Source organism: Nerophis ophidion, linkage group LG04 (assembly GCF_033978795.1).
Source record: "Nerophis ophidion isolate RoL-2023_Sa linkage group LG04, RoL_Noph_v1.0, whole genome shotgun sequence".
In the NCBI taxonomy this organism is placed as follows: domain Eukaryota; kingdom Metazoa; phylum Chordata; class Actinopteri; order Syngnathiformes; family Syngnathidae; genus Nerophis; species Nerophis ophidion.
This window is the reverse complement of record NC_084614.1, coordinates 78,335,277-78,350,506: the sequence shown is the minus strand read 5'-3', so window position 1 is coordinate 78,350,506 and position 15,230 is coordinate 78,335,277. Positions and strand designations below refer to the sequence as shown.

Sequence of the window (15,230 nt, the reverse complement as noted above, 5' to 3'; positions counted from 1 at the left end):
GGTTGTGTTCAACTCTGTTGTACTTTTTATTCAGCCTCCATTGTAGAAAATATATGTTTATTTTCAAAATGTTCAAACCGTCAACAGATGTTAGTAATATTATTAATGTGTTGTATTTGTCATAGAACATGTGAGTCTTGACTGTGATATCTAGCAGTGTTTGATGTTCACTTTAAGACCCGACTGAAGACGGAAGGAGCTAAAATATTCACAGTGCAAGATTGTTGAACATGAAACAAAATAATAAAAAGTCATCCTGTTGTTGTTTTCTTCTTTCAGTGATTCACACGCTGCAGTATTTCTACACTGCGTCCTCTCAAGTTCCAAACTTCCCAGAGTATGTGGAGGTTGGTTATGTTGATGGAGTTCAGATTTCTCACTATGACAGCAACAGCAGGAAAGCAGAAGCCAAACAGGACTGGATGAACAAAATCACAGCAGAGGATCCAAAATACTGGCAGAGAGAAACAGAGATCAGTGTTCATAATGAGTTGACTGGCAAACACAACCTTGAAGTTCGTAAGAAGCGTTTCAACCAAACTGGAGGTTTGTTTATGTTGAACTTTCTACTACTTAAATGTATTTGATGTACTCTTTTTATACTGTAGTAAACACACATTACTGCACTGATACTTGTCTCTGTCCATCCCATAATAACCTACACTAATACTGTGTGTGTGTGTGTGTGTGTGTGTGTGTGTGTGTGTGTGTGTGTGTGTGTGTGTGTGTGTGTGTGTGTGTGTGTGTGTGTGTGTGTGTGTGTGTGTGTGTGTGTGTGTGTGTGTGTGTGTGTGTGTGTGTGTGTGTGTGTGTGTGTGTGTGTGTGTGTGTCACTCTGCTTTACAACACTGTGTGTGTCTCAGGTGTTCACATTCTCCAGTGGATGTCTGGATGTGAATGGAATGATGAGACTGATGAAGTTAAAGGTTGGCATCAGGATGGTTATGATGGAGAAGATTTCATATCGTTGGACATGAAGACATGGACATTTACTGCAGCAAAACAACAAGCTTTCCCCACCAAACTCAATTGGGACCAGAACAAACATATACTAGAATACAATAAGTTTTACTTCACTGAGGAATGTCCTTCTTACTTGAAGAAGCATGTGAACAATGGGAAGGAGGTCCTAATGAGAACAGGTAGAAACACAACATGTACTTTCACCTTTTAACTTGTTAGCACTCCCCCTATAGGAACATTACTGACATTACACCCTGTCTCTTTATACTCTTCTCTCTTTCTCTCACCTTCTCTCCATCTTTACCTCATTCTCTCCTTCTTTCCTTCTCACCATCTTTACCTCCATTCTCACCTTCTCTCCATCTTTACCTCCGTTCTCACATTCTCTCCATCTTTACCTCCGTCCTCACCTTTTCTCCATCTTTATCTCCACTCTAACCTTCTCTCCATCTTTATCTCATTCTCTTCTTCTTTCCATCTTTACCTCCATCATCACCTTTTCTCCATCTTTACCTCCACTCTAACCTTCTCTCCATCTTTATCTCATTCTCTCCTTCTCTCCATCTATACCTCCATTCTCCCCTTCTCTCTATTTGTACCGCCATTCTCTCCATATTTACCTCCATCCACATGTTCTCTCCATCTTTACATAATTCTCTCCTTCTCTCCATCTTTATATCATTCTCTCCTTCTCTCCATCTTTACCTCCATTCTCTCCTCTCCATCTTTATATCATTCTCACCTAATCTTCATCTTTACCTCTGTTCTCACCTTCTCTCCATTTTTACCTCCATTCTTCCTTTCTCTCCATCTTTACCGCCGTTCTTCCCTTCTCTCCATCTTTACCTGCATTATTACCTTATCTCCATCTTTACTTTAATCTACAATTTCTGTCCATCTGTACCTCCATCCACACCTTCTCTCCATCTTTACCTCCGTCCACACCTTCTCTCCATTTTTCCTCCGTCCACACCTTCTTTCCATCCACACCTTCTCTCCATTTTTACCTCCATCCACAACTTCTCTCCATCTTTACCTCCGTCCCCACCTTCTCTCCATCCACACCTTCTCTCCATCTTTACCTCTGTTCTCATCTTCTCTCCATCTTTACCTCCGTTCTCATCTTCTCTCCATCTTTACCTTCATCCACACCTTCTGTCTGTACCTCCATTTTCTCCATCTTTACCTCCATCGACACCTTCTTTCCATCGACACCTTCACTCCATCTTTACCTCCATCCACACCTTCTCTCCATCCACACCTTCTCCTCATTTTTACCTCCATCATACACCCATTCTCTCCATCCACACCTTCTCTCCATCTTTACCTCCATCCACACCTTCTCTCCATCCACACCTTCTCCCCACGTTGTCCTGTGTTCACACGTGACATCACTTCCTGTGCAGAGCTTCCAGAGGTGTTCCTGCTCCAGAAGACGCCGTCCTCTCCGGTCAGCTGCATGGCGACAGGTTTCTACCCCGACGGTGCCGACCTGTTTTGGAGGAAAGACGGCGAGCAGATCTTCGAGGACGTGGAGCACGGAGAGATACTCCCCAACCACGACGGAACCTTCCAGATGTCGGTGGCGCTGAAAGTGGAGGTGACGGCCGACGTGGAGGGCAAGTACGAATGTGTGTTTCAGCTGTCAGGCGTCAAGGAGGACTTGGTCACCAAGCTGGAGAGAAGAAGCATCCTGAGCAACGCAAGCCATGAAGGTGAGAAAGACACATTTAGTTGGAGATGTTTCCCATCACAAGTCCACCTGTCACCATTATTGATCCATGTCACCATGACAACGCTTGACGTCTGCATGCAAAGTAGTCATGAAGGTTTCCTCTTCATGCTTTGTCACTCCACTTGTGCTTTTTTGCTCTCCACAGACAACTTGAGCGTCGCCCTCGCTGCCACGGCGGCGGTCCTCGCTGTGGCGGCCATCATCATCATCATCATCATCATGGTCATGGTCAGGCGTCACAGAAACAGACAAGGTGAGGGACGCCAATGTCCTCTGTCTTCTTCTTCTCGGTGCACTCGGTCCAGGCCGTGAGTTGATGCTTTCATCCGGGCTGCAAAGGTGCGGCCATCTTTTAGTTGCCTTCCAGCCAAACACTCAAAGATCCACAGAGACAGAGCGCACACTCTCACGTAGAAACACGGCGTGACGTGAGGGGAAAAGTCCACTTCACCTTGTTTCTCTTTCATTTCAGCCCAGTACGATCCAGCTGGTAAGTAAAACATCTTTTCTTTGAGCCGCAAGAAACAAAGCCGTGGTGAAGCGTCACTCACATGGAGGTCTGATGTGGACCTTTGTTACAAGTTTAGCCGGAAAAGCCCAACTGGAGCTGACTCCTTCACAATAAAAGTCCCTCCTGTGAGCACACGCAATACAAAGTCTGGCATATCTCACTTTTGACAGGAGTCCTCATGATGAGGATCAGCCAAATGAGACATCAAGTGTGCTGACTCGTCATGTTTCCAAGTCACACCTCAAAGATCTGATGTGAGTGACGAGGCACCTTCTGGATGTTCTTCCTTCACCGTTTGCGTTTGTCCCGCAGCTCGCCACGGCGGCGTGGAGCTCGACGAGAACGTGCAGGCGGCTGAAGGCTGAGTAAGCTCACATGGACTGTCTGCACCTCCAAATGTTCTTGTGTGAAGATGATGTTCAACTTGGATTCACCTGCTTCTGTCGGGAATGTGCTGAGTGGTCTTCTTCCTCCAGGATGCTTTGTGCACTGGAACACAGGGAGATGTCTCCATCGCTGAGGGACGTCATCACACTCGGAGATGAGATGGAGATGTGCTTTGTTCTTCGTCCGACTGCTCCTCACGCTATTCCATGTATTCTTCTTTGGCCGTTAAAAGACTTTCAAGATCAAACGTTGGTGGCTGTAAAATCGCACGTTTCATGGCCTTGACGTCATGACGAGGATTTCTTCTTTTCTTTCAATGGCCGCTGCTTATGATCAATATCACATTGTGTCACATCTCTGTCAATAAATCCGTTTTTTCTCCACTCGCCTCGCACTGCTTTCTTGGGGACCAGGAAGAGTCTCAGTCATAAAAATGGTAGAAGTCGTTCATTTTTATTTATGTTTGTATTTTTTCACTCAACACTTAAATCCCTTGATCAATTTCAGGTTTATCCGTCCTTATCAGTCTTTTTTTTTTCATAATTTACGCCATTTTTGTCAAAACCTTGTTTTGTTATGGCAAAAGCACAAAATAAATTTCACTCAACGTAATTGCAATCTTAAATATGTCAATAATTCATAACATCATCGATTTTAATTCATTATTTTTTTTTGAGCAATGACAATTAAAACTTGTAAAACTGAAATTATTAGGATCCAAACGGGCCCCACTCATAAAAATAAGTCAAACATTTTTTTTTACTTTCAACACTTAAGTCCCTCGATAAATTTCAGATCCATCCCTCGTTTCTGTGACGACCTGTCACGTCAGGTGTCACGCGGTCTGTTTGCGTTTGTGTTTATCTCCTAGTCAGCGCTCTTATTTTGTTCCCACTTCCTGTTTGTCTCCCTGAGCCCTTTTCCCTCCTCACCTGTCGCTGATTGGCAGCCTGGCCACACCTGGTCATGGGGTGAGGGTGATGGGTCAAATGCAGAGGAAAATCTCACCACACCTAGTGTGTGTGTGACAATCATTGGTACTTTTACTTTAAACAACTGGCTTCAATTTATGCCTGCCTCGCCCTCCAGTCAGGGCTGAAGGATTGTTTTGTGAAACGTTACTTTGGTTTTTCTGTATGCTGCTTATGCTTCTGTGCACTTCCCTGCTGCACCTCCTTGTGCTCCCTGTGGGAATTAAAAGACTCTCACCCGCACGTCGTCCTCCTGTCTCCTGCATCTTGGGGTCACAACTAGAGCAGCCATGCAAGTACGTGACAGCTTCTTCATTTCTGTTTTTTTTTTTTTGGCCCTATTAGTCAAAACCCCTTTTTTTTGTAGGATAAACACAAAATATCCTATAAAAATACTCTTAAGTCAAATTTTGTAAGTGACGTAATTGGAGCCATGACTAGTTTAAATAATTTGTAACAACATTGAGTTTGATTCATTATTATTTTTGAGCAATGACAGCTTTAAAGAGAAAACAACCTGCATGGCAGCTTTATTAGACTCAACAATGCAACTTTTCTTTGTTCCATTTCACATGTTTTCACCTCTTTTATTCCACTATTTAGGTTTTTTTATACACTATCTGTAGAATGTGTCGTGTATGAGCTTATATGGGACATAATGTATAATATTTCTAATTGCCTTTTTCTTTTTCATGCCTTTTTAACCTGAGTCTTTCAAGCAAAATCGTTCCAAAAATCAGCAAACCCCCCTTTCTTCTTCCCCCGTCAAAAGTAGGTGAATCCACAAATATAAATAACTACGGACCGATTTCCAAATTGGGTTAATGTTGAATGTCCAATCCAAGATGGCCGACAGGACTGTCTTTTGTTTGTCTGCTTGTCAAAGTGGTCTGAATTTCTATGTGTTTTAGTCCCTTTTTTTTAGCCGATTTAAGTAAATTGCACTAGTTTTAAGCGTAACAATTGATGAATGAAGGCTTACTTCCAAAAAATTGTATTTCTGACTGCTTTTGTTGGATTTGGAAATCTGGAGGCCTCTGACCTGCAGAAGCCGGGGGATGTTTTGCTAGCTGAAATTTTGGCCTTCCATCTGCCACAGTCTGGATCTATACTAGTCTCAGCTTGGCCTTCCACTACCTACAGTCTGAGTCGACTGGCTTCATCTTGGCCTTCCGTCTTCCACGGCCTGGATCCATCTTAGCCTCAGACTGACTAAAGCTGGGCCTCTGCTAGCCTTAGCTTGGTCTTCCAACTCTTGTAGCTTGGACATCTGAACTTTGATTATTGGACCTGGGTAGGTAGTAAAACAATTTAACAATGACTTTGACAAAAGCTCTCTATTTAATATTAATGCTTTTTCCTGGACTTGTTTTCTGCAATTGTAGTGGGGTACCTGACCAGGTGCTCCACCAACCTTTAACTCTACCAAACGCAATAACAATCACCTGGTCCTTTGAAACTACAGCATTTACACAAAGGTTATTGATATCCACATGTGGGTCAGTGCTAAAGAATTCTAACCAGCTTCAGTTATGGTGTATTTCTGTGCTAAACAGATGGTTTTCTCCTTCTGATATTACTCATTTTGATATTGTGAAGCCAAATAATGTTGTCATGAGGTCACCTTGCCATATGAAACGGAAAATCTTTATATTGCTCTTACTTCTGCTATCAGGCAATGTGCAACCAAATCCAGGCCCAGCTTTATACAACATCAGTACTCCTGATGAACTTATAGCTAGTTCAGGTCTTGGTTTAATTCATTCAAATATTACAAGCCTACTGCCAAAATTAGACTTAGTCAAAATTTGGATTCAAACAACCACCCAGTGGGCACCCGTCCTTAGTTCAACGTCGAGGTGACGTTGAAATTACGTCGCGACGTCACTCAACCATATCCCGACCAAATCACAACCAACTGACCCCACCACACCATATGTTGCAAATCTGGTTTGTTTTCATCATTGGGGGACATCGTCTATTTAACGTCCTTTCAACGTGTACAATTCAACTTGCCAACCATTCCGCGCGCATCGGCCATTTGCGACAGTTTTCAACGAAAGCGCCGCTTGATGGCAGCGTGAACTAAAAGCCAAGCTTGTGCGCATGCGTGCTGAAGTACTTCCTTTCCAATCCAGCAAGCAAGACGAAGAGCGAAGATTTGAAGTGGAAATCGAACTATTTCACTGCAAAGAAAACCATCGACGTCCATAAAGATTCAGGTTTGTACCTTGAGATAATACTGCTTATTTATATCGATATCATTTTGGCCCTTTTCACAAGAGGGTTGCAGGAAAACGAGAAATGTATCTCACGCCTATTCTCAACGTTTATTTTGACTGTATAAACTGGACCTGAGCAAACTTTTTTTTTTCTCCCCAAGCAGACAACTAACAATTTGTTCCCCCACCTGCCCAAAAGCAAACAATTGTTTTTCCAGGTTTAGTTTAGTTTAGTTTAGGGGCGGTTTAGCTCGGTTGGTAGAGTGGCCGTGCCACCAACTTGAGGGTTGCAGGTTCGATTCCCGCTTCCGCCATCCTAGTCACTGCCGTTGTGTCCTTGGGCAAGACACTTTACCCACCTGCTCCCAGTGCCACCCACACTGGTTTGAATGTAAATACATACATACATAAATACATAAATACATAACTCGCTCTGATCTCAACCACAATACCCTTGAATCCGTGTGGGCAGAAATCAAATTCCCTAACGCTAAGCCGGTACTAATAGGGACTGTATACAGACCCCCTAATCAGAGTGATTTCTATGGTGCCCTGGAGGAGTGCTTAGCTGGTGTAGAAAACATGGAGATTATTATAACTGGAGATCTGAACACAGATATTCAACGCAGAGATGCGCCTGTCTTCAAATCTTACAGCAAATTCTGTAATCTGCATGCTCTTTCCCAGCTAATAACATTCCCCACACGGGTGTGTGTTTCCACCCAGTCAACCATAGATCTCATCCTCACATCGGACCGGCTAAATATTAAAAATAGTGGGGTCATGATCTGTGGTCTTAGCGACCACTATATAACCTTCTGCACGCGCAAAATAAGTAAACCTAAAGCCAATGGCCACATAACAGTGCAATCCAGATCCCTTAAAAAATACAACAGTGATAATTTCAACCTCAAATTAGATGAGTGGGACTGGTCCCCTGTGCTCATGAGCAACCTGGTTGAGGATGCTTGGGATCGCTTCAAAACAGCGTTCCTAGCTGTACTAAATGATATGGCTCCCATGAGAACAGTCAGGATCAAAGCCCGTTCCGAACCGTGGATCAATCCAGACCTATTAGCTGCCATAAAAGACAGGGACAGAAAATATTTCGAATACCAAAAGTGTAAAACCGAAGTAAATAAACAACCCAATAATAATAACCTCAAATCACTCCTTTCAACGCTCAAAAAGCAATGCAATAAATTAAGAAATAAAACAAACAACCTGACTAAATCCTCAAAAAAAAATTATATCAATGACAAAATAGAGGAAAACACAAATAAGCCACGTGAGCTCTGGAAAATTCTCAACAACCAGCTTCCTGGATGCAGCCAGAAACTTAAAAGCAGACTCACCAACATCAACATCAAGGAGGGTGACGCCCTCATTACAGACAAAATAGAGGTAGCAAGCAGACTTAACATCTTTTTCACCAACATAGCCACAACTCTCGTTAACAAGCTATCCCAACGCTTTGGTGTAGAACACATTAAAGCCTTCTACAGAAAGCTAGGAGTAGTCAACAACAATTTCAAATTAGAAATGGTCTCAGCTAACGAGGTGCTTAATAAATTGAGCGCGCTCCACCCAAACAAGGCCACCGGCCTTGACAATATCCCCTCCAGATTCCTCATGGACTCTGCCACCACCATTGCCCCAATAATCACTCATATAATAAACCTCTCAATCAAACAAGGCCAAGTACCCAAGGATTTCAAGATAGCAAGAGTAACCCCCTTTTATAAAAAAGGAAGCAAATTAGAACCTGGTAACTACCGACCTGTTTCTATTCTCAGTTCCATTTCGAAAGTAATGGAGAAAATAGTTTATGAACAGGTTGATAGATACCTTGCTACTAATAAACTAATGTACAAATTCCAATCCGGCTTCAGAACTAAGCACTCCACTGACACATGCCTTCTCTATCTGAGCGACCACATCAAACATGAGGTGGACGCGGGCAAATACTGCGGCATGGTCATGCTGGACATTCAGAAGGCCTTTGACACCGTTAACCACGCTATACTGTTGGATAAGCTCCGAGCAATCGGATTCGACGAAACCTCATCAAGCTGGATGCAATCTTACTTGGAGGGGAGGAAACAGGTGGTAGAGGTGAACGGCACCATGTCCCCTCCCCTCTCAGTAAGCTGTGGAGTCCCTCAGGGGAGTATACTAGGACCTTTACTGTTCCTAATATACGTGAATGACATGCCATCAGCATGCCACTGTGAATTGTTCCTGTATGCGGATGACTCGGCCCTGCTGGTATCCGGCAAGGACAAGTCACAGGTGGAACAAATCCTCAGTGCTGAACTCCTCAATATTTGCACCTGGCTCGCTGACAACAAGCTATCCATACACTTAGGTCAAACGGAATCCATCCTATTTGGGTCCCATATCAAATTTAAGAAGGTCAGTGACTTCACTATAAAAGTGGGTGACATTGTTATCACCAGGAAAGACGAGATCACCTACCTAGGTTCCATTCTAGAGGCTAATCTTTCCTGTGATAAAATGGCAACCAAGGTGATCAAAAAGGTCAACCAAAGAACGAGATTCCTCTACAGAATCTCCTCTCTGGTCAACAAAAGCACCTTGAGGATTTTAGCGGGAACTCTCATTCAACCCTTCTTCGATTACGCTTGCACCTCCTGGTACCCCAGCACCTCCAAAACCCTCAAATCTAGACTCCAAACATCCCAGAATAAACTAATCCGGTTACTTTTAGACCTCCACCCCAGATCACACATCAATCCAACCCACTTCTCCAAAGTGGGCTGGCTCAGGGTGGAGGACAGAGTCAAACAACTTGCACTGAGCCTGGTCTATAAAATCCGCTACACCTCCTTGATACCGAAGTACATGTCAAATTACTTCCTTAACGTAAATGACCGCCATAACCACAACACCAGGGGGAGCTCCACAAACCACGTTAAACCCAGATTCCGATCTAACAAAGGTCTTAACTCATTCTCTTTCTATGCCACATCAATGTGGAATGCACTCCCAACAGGTGTAAAAGTAAGTGCATCTCTATCCTCCTTCAAAACCGCTCTAAAACAACACCTCCAGGCAACTACAACACTTTACTAATACCCTCCTCCATTCACATCCCATCTCCCCGGATTATAAACAACTCAAATGTACTTCTAATGTATATACTTGTTCTTATGCTATGTGAACTCACTATGTTCTCTGCTGGCTGTACATATCCTACTAAATAAGACCTACACTGTTTCAATGTCCACATTTCTCTGTTGATGCAATTGTTGATGACTGAAGTTCTGATATCAACCAAAGCTCCTCATCCCACCCCCCGGATTGTAAATAATGTAAATAATTCAATGTATATACTATGATGATTAACTTGTGTGATGACTGTATTATGTTGATAGTATATATTTGTACCATGAATTGATTAACGTGGACCCCGACTTAAACAAGTTGAAAAACTTATTGGGGTGTTACCATTTAGTGGTCAATTGTACGGAATATGTACTGTACTGTGCAATCTACTAATAAAAGTATCAATCAATCAATCAATCAATTGGTTCACAGACTATCTTTCCAGCAGAACACAACGTGTACAGGTGGCTGGGACAACCTCTTCATTATTGGACATTACCAAAGGAGTTCCACAAGGCTCAGTGCTGGGGCCCATTTTATTTTCTATCTACTTGAATAATCTTTGCAATAATCTGTCAAATGCAATGTACCATTTTTATGCAGACGACACCATTATTTATTGCTGTTCAACCTCCAGCACTCAGGCTTTTGAGTTTTTACAAGCTGCTTTTGATGTCATCCAGGCTCGCTTATTTGATCTTAAATTGGTTTTAAATACAGATAAAAGCAAAGTAATGGTTTCTCTCATTCAAGGGTGCTACTGGAAAATATTCCAAATATTGTAACATCAAATGGAAACCCTATAGAGCAGGTCTTAAATTACAAGTACTTGGGTTTTACTCTTGAACAGGAGCTTTCATTTAAAGCCCGTATTAACAACTTGGTCTCTAAGCTCAGGGTAAAGCTCGGTTTCCTTTTTAGAAATAAAAACGGCTTCTCTCTTAAAGTCAGAAAGAAATTGGTGACAGCGACTATCTTGCCCGTAAATGATTATGGAGACCTGCTTTATTTTAGTGCTTCATCTAAATGCCTCCAGTCCTTGGACACTGTTTTTCACTCAGCACTAAGATTTGTTCCTGGCTGTCGTAGTCTCACCCACCACTGTCAACTGTATATGAAGTCAGACTTATCTTCATTGAGTGCACACAGATACACACATTGGCTGGCCATCATTTATAAAGCTCTTTTAGGTTTAATACCTCCATACTTGTCTACTTTGTGACAAAGAAAAAACAGCTCTTATGCGTTCTAACAATTTCTATGTTTTAACTGTTCCCCATGTACGGACTGAATTTGGCAAAAGAGCTTTTGGCATTGCTGCCCCTATGGCATGGAATGCATTGCAGACGAAACTGAAACTCACTGAACTAATTCCATTCGGAGCCTTCCGTTCTGTCCTGAGGGACAGAGAGCAAGAGACTTTTGCTCAGTGCCTGTGTTGCCCACATATGTGGTCCTCTCCAAGGTTTCTCATAGTCATCATGGTCGACGTCCCACTGGGGTGAGTTTTTCCTTGCCCTTATGTGGGCCCTACCGAGGATGTCCTTGTGGTTTGTGTGGCCCTTTGAGGCACTTGTGATTTAGGGCTATATAAATAAACATTGATTGATGATTGATTGATTGAAAGGCCTACTGAAAGCCACTACTGGCGACCACGCAGTCTGATTGCGGCCGCCTTTAGCAACACAAACACTGCCGGTGTTTCATTGTTTACATTCCCCAAGGATGACGTTGAAGCTTTACTATGAAACAGAGCGGTCAAGCGAACACGGCTGGATTGGACCACACACACAAAGTACAGTGTATTATGCAGCGGTCACTTTGAAAGATCGTGTTTCGAAGAGGGTCCCTTGCGAAGGGCAGAGATGGGCATCGCCACCATCCGTCGACTGGTGCGGGGCCGACCTTCAGGTTGTACAGTTACGACCATGTAATCTCACTAAAACACTAGTAACACAATAAGCAGATAAGGTATTTTCCAGAATTATCCTAGTAAATTTGTCTAATAATATCTGAATCGCTCCCACTGTAGTCTTTTTTTTCTTCTAGTCCTTCACTCTCACTTTCCTCATCCACGAATCTTTCATCCTCGCTCAAATTAATGGGGAAATCGCCACTTTCTCGGTCCGAATCGCTCTCGCTGCTGGTGGCCATGATTGTAAACAATGTTCAGATGTGAGGAGCGCCACAACCCGTGATGTCACGCGCACATCGTCTGCTACTTCCGGTACAGGCAAGGCTTTTTTTATCAGCACCAAAAGTTGCTAACTTTATCGTCGATGTTCTCTACTAAATCCTTTCAGCAAAAATATGGCAATATCTGGAAATGTTCAAGTATGACACATAGAATGGACCTGCTATCCCCGTTTAAATAAGAAAATCTCATTTCAGTAGGCCTTTAATGTTAGTGCGGCCCGCAAGTTTTATATGAACGGCGCTTGACAGCGTTGTGTTATTTGGGTCCAAAATGGCTCTTTCAACGTTCTGGGTTGCCTCCCCTGCGTTGGTGGAAAAGCGGCAAATGAGTGAAAGCGACAGAGACGTTGTCATGGAGACGGGGGTTCACTTAGGTGCCTGGCTGCAGTCACACCGCGACACCTGTCCGTCAGTAATAACAGTCCCCGATAACCTGGACCGATTCAAACCGTTATTTGCTTTTTTTTTTTCTTGTTTAGTTTGCATTGCCTCACACGATGAACACTACATATAAACACTCCGGGAGCCGTCACTTTTTTGCGCTCGCTATCCCGGTACTTTCCCGGCTATTTTCCGCCGACCGCCGTGTTGCTGTAGGGAGGAAAAGCGGAGCGACGCACATTGCGGAAACAACATTATTCTCCGTGCGTGGGCTAAATACAAATATATTCCACAACCCCAAACATGTCTTTTTCAAAGCCTGCAGTGAAGAGAAGGGTTAGTGATGAGCAAAGACAATTCCAGGAAAAGTGGGAGATGCGATATTTCTTTGTTGAGCACAGGGGCACCCCGACGTGTCTTATTTGCACCCAGAAAGTTGCACAAGGGATACAATTTGAAACGTCATTATACAACTAGACATGCTGAGGAGTATGCAAAAAAAAAAAAATATATATATTTTCCCGCGGCCTAGCCTCACTCAGACTCTGCATCCAGTGGCCCCCTGGTAAATTGAGTTTGAGACCCCTGGTCTAGAGTGTAGGCAGTGCTGTTAAGTTTCTCTGTGTGTGAAGAAGTGGAGGAGGCGGAAACTTTGAGGCATGACGCAGCTGACTTGTTGATAAACTAGTTTGAGAAGAATGTTTTTGTTTTGCTCATAAGTGGATTGTACTTTTCAGCGGTGTAAATATTGACTATTGTGTGTGAAGTCCTACTAAAGGTGAACATTCAGTTTAAGAATTAGGCCATCAAGTTAAGATAAATGTAGTGATGGTGGGAAAAATGTGGATCAAGGATACTTTATGAAGTTGAGTTCACTTTTATTTTTTTACTTCCCCTCCTGAGAGATTGGCACCTTCTTGTGGTTATTTTGAGCTTAGTCTTCAGGTGGCACACCCAAGTTGCACAGGTGTGAAGGTAGAGGCCTGACAAAGTGCAATCCTCGTCTCCAGGATGGAGTTGGACTCATAGGGCCTGATTTATTAAAGGTTTGCGTGTACTAAAACACGTGCAAACCCGATAGCACACGCAGAGCTGATCTACTAAACCTGTGCAAAGTGGATTGTGTCTCTTAAGTGAGCAGAATAAGGCGTGCAATACATTTTGGGTCTCTGTCTTCATTAACATGCAAAATATATGCTGATCATTAAAACTCCCACAATACTGGGAGAAAATGCAAATATAATTATTTATCACGCCCAATATGATTTATCAACACTCACCGCTGTCGTGCCAGCACTATTTAGTTTTTATTTAGTAACTGGGCACACTGACAGTTCCACACACGGCTGCAGGATCAGTGCTTGTGCTCCACAGACACACATTTTACAGATATCGTCTTTTCAGCAACATCATTTTATAGCTGCTAAAGGAATTAAGGGGCTAATTACAACCAATTTGATTGATGCGTTTTTGTGGCCTTTATTTTTTTTTTTAATAATGTTCTTTTTTTCAATATACAAAACCCGAGACCAATGAAGTTGGGACGTTGTGTAAATGGTAAATAAAAACAAAAAACAGTGATTTACAAACCTTTTTCAACCCATATTCAATTGAATAGACTGCAAAGACATGATACTAAACGTTCAAACTGGAAACTTTATTTTTTGCAAGTATTAGCTCATTTGGAATTGCCTGCAACATGTTTGAAAAAATGGCACAAGTGGCAAAAAAGACTGAGAAAGTTGAGGAATGCTTATCAAACACTTATTTGAAACATCCCACAGGTGAACAAGCTAATTGGGAACACTGGGTGCCATGATTGAGTATAAAAGCAGCTTCCATGAAATGTTTGTTCATTCACAAACAAGGATGGGGCGAGGGTCACCACTTCATGAACAAATGTTTAAAAACAATATCTCTCAACTAGTTATTGCAAGGAATTTAGGGATTTCACCATCTGCGGTCCATAATATAATCAAAAGGTTCAGAGAATCTGGGTAAATCCCTGCACGTAAGCAGCAAGGCTGAAAACCAACATTGAATCCCCTTGACCTTCGATCCCTCAGGCGGTACTGCATCAAAAAGTGGCATTAGTGTGTAAAGGTTATCACCACATGGGCTCATGAACACTTCAGAAAACCACTGTCAGTAACTACAGTTGGTTGCTACATCTGTAAGTACAAGTTAAAACTGTACTATTCAAAGCGAAAGCCAGTTATCAACAACACCCAGAAATTCTGCCAGCGTCGCTAAACCCGAGCTCATCCAAGATGGACTGATGCAAAGTGTAAAAGAGTTGTGCGGTCTGACGAGGCCACATTTCAAATTGTTTTTTGGAAACTGTGGACGTGTCCTCCAGATCAAAGAGGAAAAGAACCATGTGGATAGTTCTAGGCGCAAAGTTGAAAAGCCAGCATCTGTGATGGTGTGGGGGTGTATTAGTGCCCAAGGCATGGGTAACTTACACATCTGTGAAGGCACCATTAATACTGAAATGTACATACAGGTTTTGGAGCAACATATGTTGTCATCCAAGCAATGTTATCATGGACGCCCCTGCTTATTTCAGCAAGACAATGCCAAGCCACGTGTTACAACAGTGTGGCTTCGTAGTAAAAGAGTGAGGGTACTGGACTGTTCTGCCTGTAGTCCAGACCTGTCTCCCATTGAAAATGTGTGGCACATTATGAAGCCTAAAATACCACAACCGAGATCCCGGACTGTTGAACAACTTA

At 42.9% G+C, this 15,230-nt stretch overlaps 1 protein-coding gene across 1 annotated transcript; it reads left to right on the top strand.

The window, feature by feature from the left end:
- Positions 1 to 1,852: 1,852 nt before the first annotated feature.
- LOC133550476 (uncharacterized) lies at positions 1,853 to 3,979 on the top strand (the record flags this gene model as incomplete). The annotated part of the gene is made up of 1 exon (XM_061896457.1): positions 1,853 to 3,979. A coding segment is annotated over one exon (1,158 nt), but the record flags the coding sequence as incomplete, so codon positions are not given.
- Between the last annotated feature and the right edge of the window lie 11,251 nt (positions 3,980 to 15,230).